Raw genomic sequence first — 16,804 nt, 5'->3', positions numbered from 1 at the left:
ATCCAACCTGGCCTGTTATAACAGGTGAGATATTTATACCACTATTTCTTATTCTAGAAGAAGGAATATAATGAAGTGCAGAACACTGAGGTGTCAGGAATTGTCTTATTGCTCAATAAATTAATTGGGAATAAAATTATTTTCAATATGAAAAAAAAAACAGTTTAGGTTTTAAACTCAGCCTCATCTAGCCCACCAGTGAACGTAGCAAGCTTTAAATGGCAGAAATGAAAACAAATGCTCTCTTTGACATCACAATAAGCATAGAAGTTTGGGGGAGGTTCAGGTTGGCTATTAGGAAGAATTTCTTCTCTGAAAGAGCAGTGCTGCAGTGGCACAGGCTGCTCAGGGAGGTGGTGCAATTACCATCCCTGGAGGTGTTCCAGAACCGTGTGGATGTGGCACTGAGGACATGGTCAATGGGCATGGTGGAGATGGGCTGGCGGTTGGACCAGGTGATCCTAGAGGCCTTTTCCAACCTTAATGAATCTGTGATTCTATGATCTCTGTCTTGGATGAGTAATAAAGCTGTGAGCTCTGCCCTATATCCCGTGCTCTGAGCTCAAAACAGCAGCCTCTTATGGTAAGAATGTGAGAGCTAACTTGGCCTCTCCCCATCTCCCCTCAGTTTTTTGTCTTTCCAGATGAATTTCTTCTCACCACTTCCTGCTGAAGATGGTGATTCCCTGAACTTTGAGAGAATCCCTGCAAGACCCTGGATGAGGCAGTTTGGTTTTCTGATATTAATGCTGTATTCCCACAGCCCTCACCTTGCTCAGTGCATGGACAGCACGGCGCTATGAGGCTGCACCCCGAGTGCTGTGTTCAGTTCTGGGCCCTTCACTGCAGAAAAGACACGGAGGCCCTGGAGTGTGTCCAGAGAAGGGCAGCAGAGCTGTGAGGGGTCTGGAGCACAAATCTGATGGGGAGCGGCTGAGGGAACTGGGCTTGTTCAGTCTGAAGAAGAGGAGCTCAGGGGAAACCTTACTGCCCCCTGAATTGGACAGTGTGTGGGCAGGCGCTGAAGCCCCGTCTGAGCACGGCTGTACCCCCAGCAGCGCACTAACCCCACCCATGCCCCCCGCGAGGCCCGGAACCCCTCCGCCAGGCCCCATGCCCAGCGCAGCAGCTGGGCGGAGCGGCGGGGCCCCGATGTCTCCATGGCGACGCGCCGGCCGCAAACCGCCGTCGGGCCACGCGGCGGACCCGCAGCGCAGAGCGGCGGGGACTGGCGGGGCGCAGGCGCCGCTCGGCGAACCGGTGCTGCCCCCACGGAACGAAGGCGAATCCCGATGGAGCGGGCTGCCGCCGCCCCCGCACGGCGGGGCTGAGCCGGGCGTTGCGGCGGGACGGGAGCGGGGAGCTCCTCGTCTGCTCTTCTCTCGCAAACGGTGCCCGCTGCCTCCCCACTTCGGGCGGTACTCGTTGCAGGGCGAACGGCCCGCGCCTCTGCCCCTACTGTGTTCGTGGGACGCGGCCCGGCGGTAGGAACGTGGCAGTAGGGAGCGATGCCTCTCTTCGGGAGCACCTTCAGCCCTAAGAAGACCCCGCCGCGGAAGGCCGCCTCGCTGTCCAACCTGCACTTGGTGAGTGTTGGGGCTGCTGGTTCCTCCCAGTTCTTGGGTGGCACCTCCAGTGTGTTTGGGTGGGAGAAAGTGCGGGCGTGGTGGTGAGTAACTAGGGAACGAGTGATAGGACGAGAGGTGATGGCCTCAAGTTGTGCCACGGGAGTTTCAGGTTGGATGTTAGGAAAGATTTCTTCCCAGAAAGAGCGGTGCTGCAGCGGCACAGGCTGCCCAGGGAGGTGGTGCAGTCACCGTCCCTGGAGGTGTTCCAGAACCGTGTGGATGTGGCACTGAGGGACATGGTTTAATGGTGATGTGTGATGGCTGACTAGATCATCTTAAGAGGTCTTTTCCAACCTCAACAATTGCTTCTCTCTGCAGCTGGACAGATCCACCCGCGAGGTCGAGCTGGGCCTGGAGTACGGCACCCCCACCATGAACCTCACTGGGCAGAGCCTCAAGTTTGAGAACGGCCAGTGGGTGGCAGGTAGTGCCGTGCAGCGCGGCGGGCCTCCAGTGGTCACGGTTAGCTGACGGCCCTCCGTGTGGTCTCTTTATTTCCTCCAGAAATAGGAAGCTTCACGGGAGATCGCAGGGAAATGCAGCGCTTGCGCAAACGCAACCAGCAGCTGGAGGAGGAAAACAATCTCCTTCGTCTGAAGGTGGATATTCTGCTGGACATGGTGAGTACTGAACTTCTGCCTGCCCTCGGTGGAAATGCTGATATGAAAGGTGCTGAGGGCACCAAAGGAAATGGTTCTTACTGCAGAGAGTGCAATCCATTGCTGCTTTACCATACTGTGCAAGAAAAAATTTGGTGTCAGAGTGAACAGAGTGGGAGAAAGGTCTGACTTCATCTGCTCCCTCTGCAAGACGAGGGGCAGAGCTTAGCTTAGTACTTAGCAAGTGCTGAGTTGGACAGGAGCCCCTGCAAATGCTGTGTCAGGTCACAGAAGATTAAAGCTCTAGGATCTTCCTTGTGCCCTGACAAGCAATCTTATATCTGTTCTGTATGTAAGCCTATGGGTGACAGAATCTCCCAGCACTAAACTAACCAAAATTCAGCTTTACATGTTCAAAATCCGTAGAGTTTCTTTGCTGAAATAGAATGTGTATATACTCTGAGTATACTAAATGATTTGGCCTTTATGTCAGCCTGAAGAAATAGGTGTTCCTCCAGCGTTTTCCTTCTTTATGTTCTTTCCATGTTTTAAATCTGGAAGGTTGCTTCTGTGACTGTGGCACTGCACTTAGCAGGAAGTATAGCTGCTATCCAGGTTCTCTGGGCTGTCTCGGTGAAGTGTGAAGCCTCAGCTTCCCTCTCACCGAAATGCAAATGTTTTCTCACATTGGAGCTGGATGTGGCTGTAAATTTTGGTGACACTTCTGGAAAGATTGTTTCACAAAACAGAGTGTAATCAGAAAAGCTTCTGGTAGGGTGGTGCTTGAAGGAGCACATTACTGTTGCTCACTGTGTCTTGCAGCTCTCTGAGACCACCGCCGAGTCCCACCTGATGGAGAAGGAGCTGGAGGAGCTGAAGAGTCACATCCGGAGGAGGAAGTGACGGAAGTGGCGGCTGAGGGAGAAGAGAGAGGAGGTCATGGGAGACCTTCCCTGTTCCTGCGGGCAGAGACTGGCTTGGGTTTCCGGGCTGTATTGGTACCGCAAATAGATAGTTCCACGGGACAAGATACTTGCAGTATTGCATCGGTACTGTGTAAGGGTGCTTCCGCATCCCAGTACGTCACATTGTGCACTGTTAACCAACGCTCATGTTTGTTCTCGGAGCACTTTACCACTTTTTAGCACTCATGGCTGTTAGCTGCAGGTACACACGCTCCACAGCAACCTGGCAGCGCCGTGCTCCCCGTAAGCAGAGATCTGTGCCACGGCAGATGCCTGGATTCACAGCCTGGCTTTGTGCAAGGTCTTTGGCGAGCGGGGCGCTGACCTTGCTTGTTCTCGAGCGTTCGGCATCGTTTACATGAAAACTTCCATTAAAACGTTTGTTGGAACCCAAATCTGAGGGCGTGTCGTATTTTGGGGGGCGACACCTCCTGGCCGCAAGGGGGCGCTATGCGCACCGCCTTTCTTCCGGAGCCGCTCAGTCCTCAGTTCCGCTTCCGGCGGCTCGCTGCCCGCTCCGTCCCTGGTGGTGGTGGTGATGGCTGCCGCTGCGTCCCTGTCCCCGGAGGAGCTGCTGCCCAAGGGCGGCGCCGGCAAGGCCGAGGAGTTGGAGGACGAGCTGGAGGACGACGACGACGACGACGAGGAGGTAGCGCGGCGGCGGGGCGGGCCGGGATGGTCGGGAGGGCCGTGCAAGCGGGATGACCCCGTCGGGCGCCGCAGGCCTGACGCCGCGCTGTCGCCCGCAGCTGGACGAGACGCTGGCGGAGCGGCTGTGGGGGCTGACCGAGATGTTCCCCGAGAGCGTGCGCTCGGCGGCCGGAGCTACCTTCGACCTGTCGCTGGCGATAGCGCAGAAGATGTACAGGTAAGAGGCGGTGAAGCCCGCGGGCTGCGGAGGGATCCGCTTTCCGGCGGCTGGGAGAGGCCGGGCGGTTCCGGCCGGGCATCGGAGGGGAAAAGGGGAAGAAGGAACGAGGGAAGGATCCAAGAGCTGCTCCACTGTGCTGCCGAGATTCGTCTTCCTAATGCGTTTTCTTCCACGCAGATTCTCTAGGGCAGCTCTGTGGATTGGGACCACCTCCTTCATGATTTTAGTACTTCCCGTCGTGTTTGAAACTGAAAAGCTGCAGATGGAGCAACAGCAGCAGCTGCAGCAGCGACAGGTGAGGCTGAAGCGGCACCGCCTGCCCTCATTGCAGTTTGGATGCAGCTCTGGCTGCCTGCTCAGTCCCGCAGTGATCAGCTGGTGCTGCGGCTCTGGAAGCAGAAGCAAAGGCGATGTGTTTGATGCTGTGGGCTCACTTATCCCACAGTGTGCTCTGATTGCATCCTGGGGGAGTAGCATGAGGCAGCTTCCTCTTGGCCTGCACAGCTGCATCCAGCCCCACGGGTCTGGGCTTGGTAAAGTGAAGCTCTGAACCTAGTGGTTGTTGCAGAGATGGAAAGGGCTTGTATGAGGCTGCTGAATCACAGCCTGAACCTCTGATTGATCACCTGAGGCGAGTCAGCCACGGGAGCACAGGTGAAGGCAAATCACCTGTGCTGCAGGAAGGGTTGGAGCCTGGCTCCACCTCTCCTAGACCCATTTAAGAGCTGACTGCCAGTGGGGAAGGATCTCTCTGGAGATCCGCTTCAATGGAGTTCATCTCGCGAGCCCAGGACAGAGTGAGTGACTTTCTCTCATTACTCCAATATAAATTATATTAGCCAAGCTCCTGGATATATATATATATATATATATATATATACCATCTGTATATCCATTGATTATACAGGGCTAAATGTCTAATCCCAGGGGTGGGCGCTGCCTTGCTGTGCTCTCCCGGTCCTACTGCAGGGTAGTGAGGTGCATCCTCAACGCTTCTGATCTCTCTCTCTCTCTTACAGATTCTCTTAGGACCCAACACAGGGCTGTCTGGGGGCATGCCAGGGGCCCTGCCTCCACTTCCCGGAAAAATCTAATTTGCTGCAGCCACGTTGGATTTGTATCATGTGGGAAGACCTTGAGATTATGATATATTGAACTGTTGATTTGTTGGGTCAGGGCATTTATTTTTTTGGTTGTTTTTATTTTTGGTTATATTTTGGGACATTGACCTGTTCATACTGTGGGGGAGGGGGGAAGCCCCCTGTCTGGACCTGATGATGGCTCCTGTCTGCATTCTTCCCCTGTAGAAGTCACGAGTCTTTTCTTTTGTTCAATCAGTACGCTGTAATCGGTTACAGAGACTTGAAATCATGGAGTTCCTGTTCTGGACTCCTCGCTTCCCAGAAAAACCATCTTGGGGCGCAAGTTGGGTTTCAGACGGCAACAGTCAAACACAAATCTTTTCCTGGCTATCTCGAAGCCTGAGAGCATCGGTGATAGAACAAGAAGCAACTCTCCCAGCAGATGATCCAAGGGAAGAAGGAGAGTTGAGGGTATCTGTACCCTGTGGAAAAAAAATTCTCTGGGAAGATGTGTGTGCAGATACTTTCACTGCAACATTGTGTGTGTGTGCGTGTGTGAGTACCAAGGGAGTGGCAGAGGGGGTTAATGAAAATCACATCAGTGCTGATCCTCTGTATCATAAAGTAGAATTTCAGAAATCGGTTGCATATTTTTTTGTATTGAATATTAAATAAATCCAACCTGAGCAGTGTGGTTTTAATAGATGTTCCTTGAAGAGGATGCTTCTTTCCTGGAGCATTGGTGCCACTGAAGTTTAAGTGGTTCTGCCCTTCTAGTTCATGCACATCTCTCCTGGGGAGGGGACTCCAAACATCTGGGGTAATTTAAGGGAGTTCTTACAGAAGTGCTAGAATTTCTGTCCACCGTTCTACCTCAAGCATGAGGAACCAAGGCTCAACATTCTTAATATTATTCAGTTTTATAACCAAAGAAAAAAAGTTTATTTTTCCTTTACATACTTTGTTACAGAACAATTCAGTTGAACATACAGAAGAGATAAGACATTTATATGGAAATGTTTTTTTTTCCCATTTTTTTTTTTTCATTTTTGGTTAAACAAAATACATCTCTGTAAACAAACCCAAGACAAGGCTCTAACAAAAAACAAACAAGCAAGAAAACAAACTTGGGCTTTCCCCACTCCCAGGCAGTGGGACTGGACTGGTCTGCCCACCCTCTGTCCAGCAGCCTTGCTTGCCCCAGGGGTGTGATCATTCAGTTTCCCTTTACCTGAGCAGCTGGATCACACTATTTTCCTCCCCCCACAGAAGAGGTGCTGACATACAAGGAGAGGAAAGTAGCCCCAAAATATTTTAAAACATCTTTGCATATTGTGCACTGATCCATTGGCTTGCAGTTTCCATGCAAACGGTTTCTCCAAAGTGCGGTTTTACGCAGCATAGAAAAATGTTGCTGTAGAGATTTTTTTTTTTCTCCCCCTTCCTCTCGAAGAAATGGCTTCAAGTCATGAGCAGAATGCCTGCAGGCTTTGCATTCTGCTTGTAAAGTGTTTAAAAACTCCGCCAGCTGGTATTGGTCATTGGAATGTGTTACGAAACAGGACTTGTTCTAGAAACGCTGGGTATTTAAAACATAAGAGCCACTCGCCCTTGACTTCTGGAGGCTGTGCTCAGAAGACTGCAAAATGGTGCTTGTGGGATGTCCAGGGCTCAGTGAACACCACGCTCGTCCTGTCGTCACACTGCCTCCAGTCTTGGTAACAAGGTGTGAGTTAGCAGTCTCTCGCTTGGCTTCAAACATCTGCTCATGCTTTGCTGAGCTCTCAAGAGACAAGCAACTGAGAAAAGGTAGTTACAGCCCACAGCCCTCCTTCTGAAAGCCCCAACACCACCAGAACGAGACTTCCCTACCTGGCAGAGCAGAACTGTTTGAGCTCCATCCCTTTCCAGCAGTTACCATTTAGCTGAGCCCTCGCGTGCGTAAAGAGAGAAGCAAATGGCAGCTCAGCCAGGAAGAGCTAAAAACAAGGAGCCCTGTCCTCGGTTCAGTGCTTCCTCCTGCTTGGAAGCAGCAACTGAGCTACAGCTGGCCTAAGTGACAGAGAAATAACAAACTAAGATCTCTCTTAGAGTCTCCATGTTTCATCACTTTTTTCCCCCCATGGAAAGGAGGGGAGGAAAAAGCAATTCACTCATTAATGGAATGTTTGTCAGCCAACAGTAAAAGAGAAGTTGATTCAACCACCAGGCCCCACACTCTTAATGCCTGATGATTCTGGTGGACCCTCTGCATCTCCCATATTGGCTGCTAATAACAATAAAGAGGCAAAAGTTGACTATCGTAAGACTTCCCTCCTCAAATTATTGTTATATATATTTTTTGTTTTCTCCTTTTGTGACCAGCTCACTTGTAGGAAAGCTCCTTCTGGGACATTCTGCGTGGCATTTGTGATTGTGAGCTAGACTTCAGGAAGAGAATTATTTCCTCTTAAAACCCCTTCAGATTTTATTTTTCTTTCCAAGCAGCCCCTAAACTACTGGGTGTTCATGCAGAAAACCAAAATAGCTTCAGATGTTTAAAAAAAAAAAAATTAAAACCCAACATAGCACAAAACCCAGGCAGACTTCAGCCTCTAGTTCAGAAACCTGATACTCCCCCATTAGCTTGTGCCTGCTGTTTTCGCACTGCCTTAGCAAGCCACACGTTGCCAAACAACCACTTGGCCATACATGTAAATCCTTGGAGATACTGGGGAAGAATCCTCTAGTTACTCAAAGAATTTTCTGAAAGGTGACTTTCTTTTTACTCACTCCTCCTCTCTAATTCTGGGCAGAAACCATCCCTACAAAGCAGAGGGTCGTGCTGAACACCATACCGTTCCTAGTGTTTTGAGTGTGTCCTGAGAGACCCTTACAAGTCACAATCACTTTCATGACAACTTGTTTTGGAGGGAGAGGCTTGTGAAGGAGCGACAACGTGCTTGGCCCCTGCTCCTCCCCAGTGAGCTCTAAAGGAACGCTGTGCCACAATACGCAGCCTTGGGCAACACGGAGAAAGAGAGGTCAGAGGCTTACAGAAAACCCTGAAGCACAGCTTTAGAGAGAGCAAGACCTTCTAATTAGCTGAAGAGCACGCAGCTCATTCACCTTTTCTATCAATGAATGGCTTCCAGTTTCCTCCACTCTGCCCTCAGTACCCCCCACCCACTACCCACAGTGTCCTACGCCACCGCCCTATTGCACCAAGGAAGAAAGGAAAGAGCCTAACAAAGGAAGTTCCAGAAGAGAAGAGTTGGGGCACCCATTATCCAGGTTTCAGGACATCATGAGTTCCAGAAAGGGGCAGAGCTGTAGTGAGAGGACAGAGTGGGTCCAGGTCACACGTCAGCTCTCCAGCTCTGATGTGCTTCCACCTCCTCTGGCACCACCAGCAGGAGTTCACAGTTCTTTCCTCTTAGCTGGTGTTTCAAAAATTTCCTACAGTAAGGAGAAACAGGAATAAGCACAACTGAATGTAGAACTTCTACAATCTTCTACAACTAAACATAGCTAGCTATGCAAATATGACAAGGAATGAGAGGAACATCTTCTCACCTCGTTATTTTGACAGAAAACTGAACAAAAACTCTAGATTCAATACATCTCTACCCAGCAAGCTATGCAGAATCAGATAGACATGATCACTTCACTTGAGAGATCTCCATAAATGTCACACCCCAACTTTCCAAGGTGGCAGAAATAGAGATCAAAACCAAAATTTCTTCAGGTGTCCAAGACCAAGAACCACACTTTAACTGAAAGTAACTTCAACAAATCCAACACGTGTTTGTGGAGAAAACAAGCAGGGGGAAAAAAAAAAGCCTCAGCCTCTTGACATGGCTCTGCAGCCCCTTTCTCATCGGTATGCTTTTTCTCATACCAAACCTGGATGCAATTCAATAACCATGAAAGTCAAATCAATGTTTTCTCCTGTATCTTTCTGCCCAACTTCTAAAATTCAGCATGTAGGAAGTCCTTATTTATTGCTGAAGAACAGCACACCCGAGACTGAAACAAAAAAAACCCTCTAATTAGTTCTGCACAGTAGATCCAGTACTGTGTTGTTCTACTCTGGGAGCTCACAAAAGGCTTATAACCAATTTGTCAAGACTGGAATGACATGACAGGTGCTGGAAATATTGCTCCCTTAAGTTAGAACAAGTCTAGTTGAGACAGCAGTGCCATCTGTACACTTTAGAACAGGACAGAATGGCAGCAGAATGGCAACTAAGGACAGGTTAGGTTTTACAGTCAAAGCAAATCACACCAACCATCTGTATTAAGATGAAGAGCAGAGGGGAATCAAACCAGACGTGCAACGTGCACTGAAATAGGCAAGCAGTCAAGAATAGGGCTGCACTCCTAATCTGAGGAGATTTTGTTGGGAACACACAGTACTGAAGAGGCAAAGGAATCTTGATGGTCTCACATTAGAGGAGACAGTGAGGTACAGCACGTTTAGTTGCAGGCATCACTCACTAGCGTCAGCCTTGACCTCTACATTCATTGCTAGTGATAAAGCCAGCTCTGTAAGAGGTGAAATTAGGCTCTCCTGAGCTCTTAGAAACCTCTGTTGGCTAGAGTATTTTCCTAGCTTCACACAAATAAGGTATAAATGACATTGGGCTTATGCAGAGAAGCTTTTTTGTAGTGGGAAGGGCCACCCAACAGCTGCCCCATGTCAGATCAGAGCCAGCTTCAGCTGCTCCAGAAGGGTCCCACCACTGACCAGAGCTGAGCCATGAACAACGCTGGTTGTGCTCTGGGAGAACAGATTTAAGAAAGGAAAAAAAATGCTATGCAACAGCAGCTGGGAGAGAGGAGTAAAAACAGAGATAAGACAGTCCTTTGGGCACCAAGTTCAGTTCAGAAGGAGGTGCTCCCACAGCCCAGGAAAGGCCCATGGAGGAGCAAGCTGTCCCTCTGCCCCTCCACCGTCCCCACTATGGAGAGCAGATCTCCACACACAGCCATGGAGGAGCCCACAGTGCAGCAGTGGATGCAGCCTGAAGGAGGCACAGCCCACAGAGAGCCCCCACAGGAGAAGTCCTGTACCAGACCTGCAGTCTGTGGGAAAGGAAAGCTGAGAGGGGCTGCCTCCCACAGGGATCATGCAGATCCTGAAGAGTGGGCCCTCTGGTATGGTGCCATATTTGACCTGTGCTTGGAGAGCTGCAGCCTATGAGAAGCCCATGTGGGATCAGGTCGAGAAGGATGGCATGCTGGGGGAGGGACCCCACACTCACACGAGGGCAGAGTGACTACAGATCAGCAGAGATGAAGTGTTATGGACTGACTGCAGCCCCCACTCCCCTGAGCCTCTTTGGGGGTGAAGGGAGGAGGTGTTTTTAGTTTGCTTTTAGCTCTCACTGCTCTACTCTGTTAATAGTAGACAATGAATTATATTAATCCCCAATATGCCGAGTCTGTTTTGCCCACATTAGTAACTTTGAGCAATCTCCCTGCCCTTATCCTATTTTTTCCCCACTGTTCTTTCGAGGAGGAGTAGTGACAGAGTGGAGTGGTGGAGCTGAACTTCCCATCAGCACAGAACCACCACACCAAATGTAAGCAAATCTTATTACCATCAAATATTTGGCACTGCAATTCAGCCATAAATGCTTCCACTACTAAGTGGTTAAGAACAAATTCACCCCTTCCAGCAGGGAATACCTGGATACAAACTCACAAACACATAACAAGGGGGTGAGGAAGACTTACCTGAGCTCACTTTCACCTCCAATCCACTCAGGCATCTTGAGTTTGGAGTCGAGGTTATAGTAAGTGCCTCCCACCTCCCGGACACAGATCCAGTGCTGCCGCTTGAGGGGGAGCTTCAAGGGACCCCAGCAAAGGCTGGAGGGCAGATTCATGATGAAGCCCATCACGTTAGACAGGGCAATGACATTAACATCCCTAAAAGGGTACAGAAAACAAACAGCAACAAGATTACGTTCTGGTACTTGAATGCCATCTGGTTCTTGGTTTTCGTTTTTAGCTTTACAGTTGGCAGCCATCTCTAGAATTACACAGCTTCTGAATACCTGCGCTTGTCCCACCAAACTGCCTCATATCCTTTGGTCTGAAGCGCTGCCATGATCACGTTCACGTCATAGTTGCCATTCCCCAGCATGCTCTTTTTGTGTGGCGTCACCATGGTGTTGGGAGACAGCCTGGAAACAGAACAAGAAGTGCTCTAGCAGGTGTTTGGCAAACCCATATTCCAAAACTGCCGTATAACTTGAAGTCTGTTTTCAGGAGATTTGCTTCCTTAAAGTGAACTATTTCAATCTACCCCTTCTCCCTTAAACCAAGAGGCTGAGAGGGCTAAATAATGCATTTACAATTACTTTGATGAGCAAAACCTCCAAGGATCCTAGCTTTGAAGTGAAAGATTGCCAACATTCCACATGCATTGAACTGGTATTTCAGGATGCCACTTTTATTATTTTCCCCTAGTTCAGAATTGGAGTAAATGCCACTTTGCCATCTAGAACAACAGCTACCACAGCTTCAGGTGCTGAAGTCAACATCAGTCTTTAAGAGCAGATGAGACCCAGGGTGGGCTGCCTGCAGTTAAAGGTTGTTCTCCCCCAGTGGAAAATGAAAAGAACATTCATACATAAAGCTGTGGAAATATTTGGGCTTGAAAGTTTCTCAAGCACTGTCACTGTTGTTTAAATAATAATAATAATAACAACAACAACCTTTTAAGCTTAAAAAAAAAAAAACCTGCCTAGACATCACTCGCATGACTGTAGAATCCAAAAATCCAGAATCAGAGTCTATCATGTAATATACAAAAGAGGGAAGACAGCCTTTACTGTCTACAAATACAGAAAATGGATGCAAGGCATAAGAGATGGAGATATGCAACCCTCACCCCTCTCAGAATAAACACTGTAAGCAGAGAAAACGAGATAGTGAGTTAATGTGAGGAGGACAAATGGGCTTCAGCAGCTGGGAGGATGGGCACAGAGAGAGAAACTGAGAGCCCAGAAGAGCAAGGTCATGCAATGGCAAACAGGAGAAAGCCAAGCCTTAGCTCTATTCTATTGCGATGGGTTCTCTTTTGATTGGCAAGGACTCCACTAGCTCTGCTAGCACAAGGTTCAGATGTTTCGTGGCACCTGATATCCATGTTTCCTCTGCCTTTCCTTCATGCCAGCTCTGACCCCTGATACTCCCCTGACCAGCTGAGTGTTACGTTTCAGACCAACCGAGGCTAGATAAGGTACAGACAGGTAACCTTCCACGTCAGTTCTGTTCTCCTTCAGGGCAGCAAACTGCAGCAGAACAGCCTCAAACAACATGGTAACACAAAAATCTATTAATATCTGCCACTGAGCAGTTCTCAGCAAGGCAGGGACATTTTCAGAAAATCAGTTCCCAGTCTCCAAGTCTCTGGTGCGTCTTACCAATCAGAGATGCTACTGTAGCTCGTCACAGCCCTTCCATCATCACCATAAAGCAAGATCACTGGGCTACAATTAATTCCTCAAGAACACTGCTTCAACCTATTATCTCTCATGAGTGCTGGCAAGCTAGGAAAGCCTCCCAGTTAAGAGCCCTTTGGTTTACACAAGCACCCTCTTGTGGCACAGTTTTCCAAAGACTAGCTTATTTGCAGGCTGAAAGAATGCACTTATCTTTGTTCTCTCCTGTAACTTACAGAGGCCCAGAAATGAGATAAAAGACAGAGGTGACACTCAGAGAACTGTTACCCATCAGAAAGCCTTCTTCAAAAGCCACCTTGTCACACTTCTGCTCACATACACTTACATATGGTACACAACCATCAGCTGAAGGATTGTGGACTAAACAAGGAACAATAACATTATTTATCTAGAGATTAATCCGGGCAAGACTGATGAAGTTGAACAGAACTAGAGGCAACAATCCTTCTGAGTTTCTCAGTCATAAACCTTTATCAAACTCCAACACAAAGCTGCCTTTTCTAAAAAGATATCAAGAAACAGACTCAAGTGAAGCGGTTTTGTTGGCATCTCCACGCAACAACAGGAACAAGCAATCTTACTTCTTGAAACAAAAGGCAGAGAAACACTGAAAAGATGGCTCTCCTATTAGAGGAAAGAAGAGAGGGAGGACTACAGAACCAGAGGGGGAGCTCGGGACATGCTTTGGCATATACTTGAGATGATGATAATAATCACGCTACACTGGCCTGGAGCAATGGGATGCAGCAAAAGGGAAATGAACGATTAAGAAACACACTTCAATTATTTTTCAAGGGATGTGGTCAGAGCTAGGGAAAGCATAAGCTCATTTGTGATTTCATTACCATGTCAACACTAAGCTTAAAAAAAAAAAAGATGCCTAGTGACATTTCTGTAGCTTATTAAAATACTCATCAGTCTTTCTGTCATATTCAGTAGAACCCAGTGTATGACTAGACACGGGAAAAACATGTGGAAAAATGATGTATAAAACATGGCTAAGACCACGCTACTTAAAGTCAAGCCAAAGAGCTAAAAACAAGTAGTAACTCCACAGAGAGGCAAAGGAGGAGGCAATTGCTATGCATTCCTCATAGCTCATCCATTTAGAACATTGTGAATTGGAAGGAACCCACAAGGATCACAGAGTCCAACTCCTGGCTCCACGGAACCACCTAAAATTCAAACCATATTTTTGAGATCGTTGTCCAAACGCTGCTTCAACTACTGCTGTGGGGTTGGATCAGTCTGCATACCTCCATCTGAATATGAACATGAGACAACACCAGTTTGGAATTTAAGAAATTCTTCTTTTTGGGGCAAGAGGTGTCACCAGATGAGCACCTCAACGCTTTCTGAGAAGTTCCATGCTGCACACTAATTCTCTCTCACCAAGCCCAGAGAAAACCAACTAATTAGATCATCACGCCACTTCCACCGCAGGAACTGCCTCTGTTTACTTCAGGCCAGTAGAAATCCATCAGTGATTACAGCTCTGACAATTGCTACTCTGGAACAAAACCACAGAGCCTTTATGCTGGACAAAGTTAAAGTGCTGTTGATCAGCTCCTCTTCATGAATAGGCATTTTATTTACAGTACCATTGTAAATAGCACTTCCATCTGACATTTGCAGCTGCTTATTACCACATTTTGTTCACTAAGGAAGGCACATATATGACAAGCCAAGCCCCAATTCAATAATTTTCAGAATTTTAGGGTGGTAGCAACAGGGCAGGGAACTTCGTCCAGCAGCACCTCCAGCCTAACTGCTGCCATGGAGAGCTGTTCCCTATGCCTCACTTACACAATGTACTGTCAGCTACTGGTAATGAGTACTCAACCATAACCTCAGAGAAGATTAGATACAGAGAGTGAATGCTACAGGGAGACTCCATTTACTACCCCATTCCTTAGCTTCATCAATTAAAGTCATCAGAATTTTTAAAGGCACCCTCAGGACAATTTCCACAAAGCGTTAAACAACATGAAATAAACATCCAGCCAACTGAGTTATTTTGCAGGGCACATTCATCAATTACAGTTTCCCGTGTAAGACTCAAGAATGCCTTTATTAATTACGTGAGGCTGCCAGGAAGTGTTCAGCCAACACTGCAGAAAACATGGCTCTAGCTACTGAGATTAAATCCTGTTTGGTAAGCAGGGTCTCGCTGTAAGGAAATAAAGGCTGCAATATTTGAAGAACTTCATTTAACTGCTTGAATAAGTTGACAAAGCTTTAATGTCCAACATCTTCAAAGTTCTACAGTACTAAATTGAGAAGCTTTTATAGAATCATAGAACGGCCTGGGTTGAAAAGGACCACAGTGATCAACGATCCAGTTTCAACCCCCTGCTATGTGCAGGGTCGCCAACCACCAGACCAGGCTGTCCAGAGCCACATCCAGCCTGGCCTTGAATGCCTCCAGGGATGGGGCATCCACAACCTCCTTGGGCAACCTGTTCCAGTGCATCACCACCCTTTGCGTGAAAAGCTTCCCCCTAATATCTAACCTAAACCTCCCTGTCTCAGCTTAAAACCATTCCCTCTTGTCCTATCACTATCCACTCTCATGTGATGATCCCTTTGTCATCCCAGCTACCTCCACTCCCCAGATCTTTTACTGCATGAAGATAACACACTGATAGGAGTCGGGGCAGAAAACAGAAGATGCATTAAGGTGGATGCAGCGCAACTACATAGCAGCACAGGCAATAAAGCTCTCAGACAGGTTGAACAATCTGAGAAACAAGAATAAGAGACGATTTTTCCTGTGGAAAGAAGGAAAAATAAAAGAGGAAAGAACAGGGCAAAAGAGAGCCACGTTAACTCGAAGCAGCAGTATATTCTGAATACTTCTATTTGTCCCCAAAAACGAGACCTGCAAATCCCTCTAAGCACCAAAGGAAGTAAATGCTTCAGCCAGTGCAGAATGCCATACCTCTGAAAAATCTCCTGCAGGGTTTCCCTAGTGAAGGCGTTGCTGTCCTGGAAGACATTGTTGAGGGCATGGAGGGCACACAGCTCCCTGCGCTGCTTCTCGTGGTAAATATGTAGCGGCGGCTGCTGAGGCGGCTCAGGGGACTCCGATTTGGCCTTGTCACCTTTCCATGGCACGCAACTCATCTTCTCGCAGGGCGGATGGCGAAGCAGGAGGTCAGAAACTCAGCAGGCCGAGGTCCCTTCCTCAGAGTCACAGCAGCAGCGCGCGGCCCCTTTATTTTATAGGCAAGGGCTGCTCCCAGCTCGTCAACCCCCCTCTCGTGCTTCAGTTTATTCAGTAACCGCCTCTGACGGCTGGCTTTAACAACCACCTCCTTTCTCCCGTACCCCATAAAACGCCACAGCACCCCTCAAAAAACAAACAAACAAACAACCCACCCAGAAACAGAGAGATAAGCAAAAGATACGGATCCCGTCAGTCTCAAGGTGCCAGCTGGATGCTGCCACACCGCTCCTTTTCTTCCATCTCCGGTACCCAGCGCAGGCCGCAGGGAGGGGCACCCCGCAGGGCCGAGCTGACGGTGCGGGCCCGCCCCGGGGCGCGGGATGGGCCGGGGTCCCTCAGCTGCCCTCCTCCATCGCTGCGGGCAGGGCAGGCTCCGAGATGCCAACGGCTCGGGGAAGGAAGCCACCTACTCCTTCTCCTAGGCCATAAAACACAGCCCCGGGCTCCGCAGCGCCCGGCGTGCCGCCCCGCGCCTCCGCCCGAGAGAAAGCTCCGTTAGGAGCGGGCAGGGCCCGCACGGAGCCCCGAGGACCCGTCGCTCCCCCGCCGCCCGGCCACGGCCTCCTCGCACCGACGGCGGCAGCGCATGCGCCCTCCCCCCTCCTTCCTTCTCTACTGCGCCCGGGGGTTTTCTATCAGGAGCCCCACGGACGCTCGGCGCGTTCCATTGGTCGACACAGCTGTCCGTGAAATTGTTCGTCTTTTTCATTGGCTGGTCTGAGAGAGTGCCCGCCCGCGTTCCTAACTGCCGTAGTGTTTTGTCCCGCCCCACCGCTCAAGCCTCCCTGTTCCATTGGATCTTAGGGCCGCTTGTCAAGAGAAGCAGCTCTCCTATTGGGCAAGACGTACTTGACACGTCGAGCGGACTCTGTTTTTGTGTGTATATATAGAAAACAAGCCGAGCTGGCACTGCTTCTCCCATTGGCTTCGCGCGCTTCGTGGGGGCGTGGCCCTCCGTCACGGCCCCGCCCTC

The 16,804-nt window shown here is 49.2% G+C and overlaps 3 protein-coding genes across 3 annotated transcripts; 2 read left to right on the top strand and 1 right to left on the bottom strand.

Moving 5' to 3' along the window:
- The first annotated feature begins 1,149 nt into the window (after positions 1–1,149).
- On the top strand, positions 1,150–3,587 carry CBY1 (chibby 1, beta catenin antagonist). The gene is made up of 4 exons (XM_010710937.3): positions 1,150–1,586; positions 1,947–2,052; positions 2,133–2,248; positions 3,050–3,587. The coding sequence occupies exons 1-4, from the start codon at positions 1,509–1,511 to the stop codon at positions 3,128–3,130; spliced, it is 381 nt and encodes a 126-aa protein (XP_010709239.1). The 5' UTR covers positions 1,150–1,508; the 3' UTR covers positions 3,131–3,587.
- Positions 3,588–3,672: 85 nt separating this feature from the next.
- Positions 3,673–5,846, top strand: TOMM22 (translocase of outer mitochondrial membrane 22). Its single transcript, XM_010710926.4, has 4 exons — positions 3,673–3,841; positions 3,942–4,060; positions 4,241–4,358; positions 5,083–5,846. Exons 1-4 carry the CDS (start codon positions 3,731–3,733, stop codon positions 5,155–5,157), a joined length of 423 nt encoding a protein of 140 aa, XP_010709228.4. The 5' UTR covers positions 3,673–3,730; the 3' UTR covers positions 5,158–5,846.
- Positions 5,847–6,063: 217 nt separating this feature from the next.
- On the bottom strand, positions 6,064–16,477 carry JOSD1 (Josephin domain containing 1). The gene is made up of 5 exons (XM_010710918.4): positions 16,013–16,477; positions 15,544–15,817; positions 11,190–11,318; positions 10,867–11,061; positions 6,064–8,583 (listed from the first exon to the last, which is right to left on the bottom strand). Exons 2-5 carry the CDS (start codon positions 15,726–15,728, stop codon positions 8,484–8,486), a joined length of 609 nt encoding a protein of 202 aa, XP_010709220.1. The 5' UTR covers positions 15,729–15,817; positions 16,013–16,477; the 3' UTR covers positions 6,064–8,483.
- Positions 16,478–16,804: the final 327 nt, after the last annotated feature.

Source organism: Meleagris gallopavo, chromosome 1, assembly GCF_905368555.1.
Source record: "Meleagris gallopavo chromosome 1, MGAL_WU_HG_1.1, whole genome shotgun sequence".
NCBI classification, from domain to species: domain Eukaryota; kingdom Metazoa; phylum Chordata; class Aves; order Galliformes; family Phasianidae; genus Meleagris; species Meleagris gallopavo.
This window is presented reverse-complemented; position numbering and strand designations above follow the sequence as displayed.

What these genes read in the sequence shown, in the direction of transcription:
- CBY1 (XM_010710937.3), top strand. Translation starts at nt 1,509, where the DNA reads ATGCCTCTCTTCGGGAGCACCTTCAGCCCTAAGAAGACCCCGCCGCGG. An exon ending in CGCTGTCCAACCTGCACTTG is followed by an intron (nt 1,587 to 1,946) that starts GTGAGTGTTGGG and finishes TTCTCTCTGCAG; the next exon opens with CTGGACAGATCCACCCGCGA. An exon ending in TGGATATTCTGCTGGACATG is followed by an intron (nt 2,249 to 3,049) that starts GTGAGTACTGAA and finishes TGTGTCTTGCAG; the next exon opens with CTCTCTGAGACCACCGCCGA.
- TOMM22 (XM_010710926.4), top strand. Translation starts at nt 3,731, where the DNA reads ATGGCTGCCGCTGCGTCCCTGTCCCCGGAGGAGCTGCTGCCCAAGGGC. An exon ending in ATAGCGCAGAAGATGTACAG is followed by an intron (nt 4,061 to 4,240) that starts GTAAGAGGCGGT and finishes TCTTCCACGCAG; the next exon opens with ATTCTCTAGGGCAGCTCTGT. An exon ending in AGCAGCTGCAGCAGCGACAG is followed by an intron (nt 4,359 to 5,082) that starts GTGAGGCTGAAG and finishes TCTCTCTTACAG; the next exon opens with ATTCTCTTAGGACCCAACAC.
- JOSD1 (XM_010710918.4), bottom strand. Translation starts at nt 15,728, where the DNA reads ATGAGTTGCGTGCCATGGAAAGGTGACAAGGCCAAATCGGAGTCCCCT. An exon ending in CTGCAGGAGATTTTTCAGAG is followed by an intron (nt 11,319 to 15,543) that starts GTATGGCATTCT and finishes TTCTGTTTCCAG; the next exon opens with GCTGTCTCCCAACACCATGG. An exon ending in GTTTGGTGGGACAAGCGCAG is followed by an intron (nt 11,062 to 11,189) that starts GTATTCAGAAGC and finishes GTACCCTTTTAG; the next exon opens with GGATGTTAATGTCATTGCCC.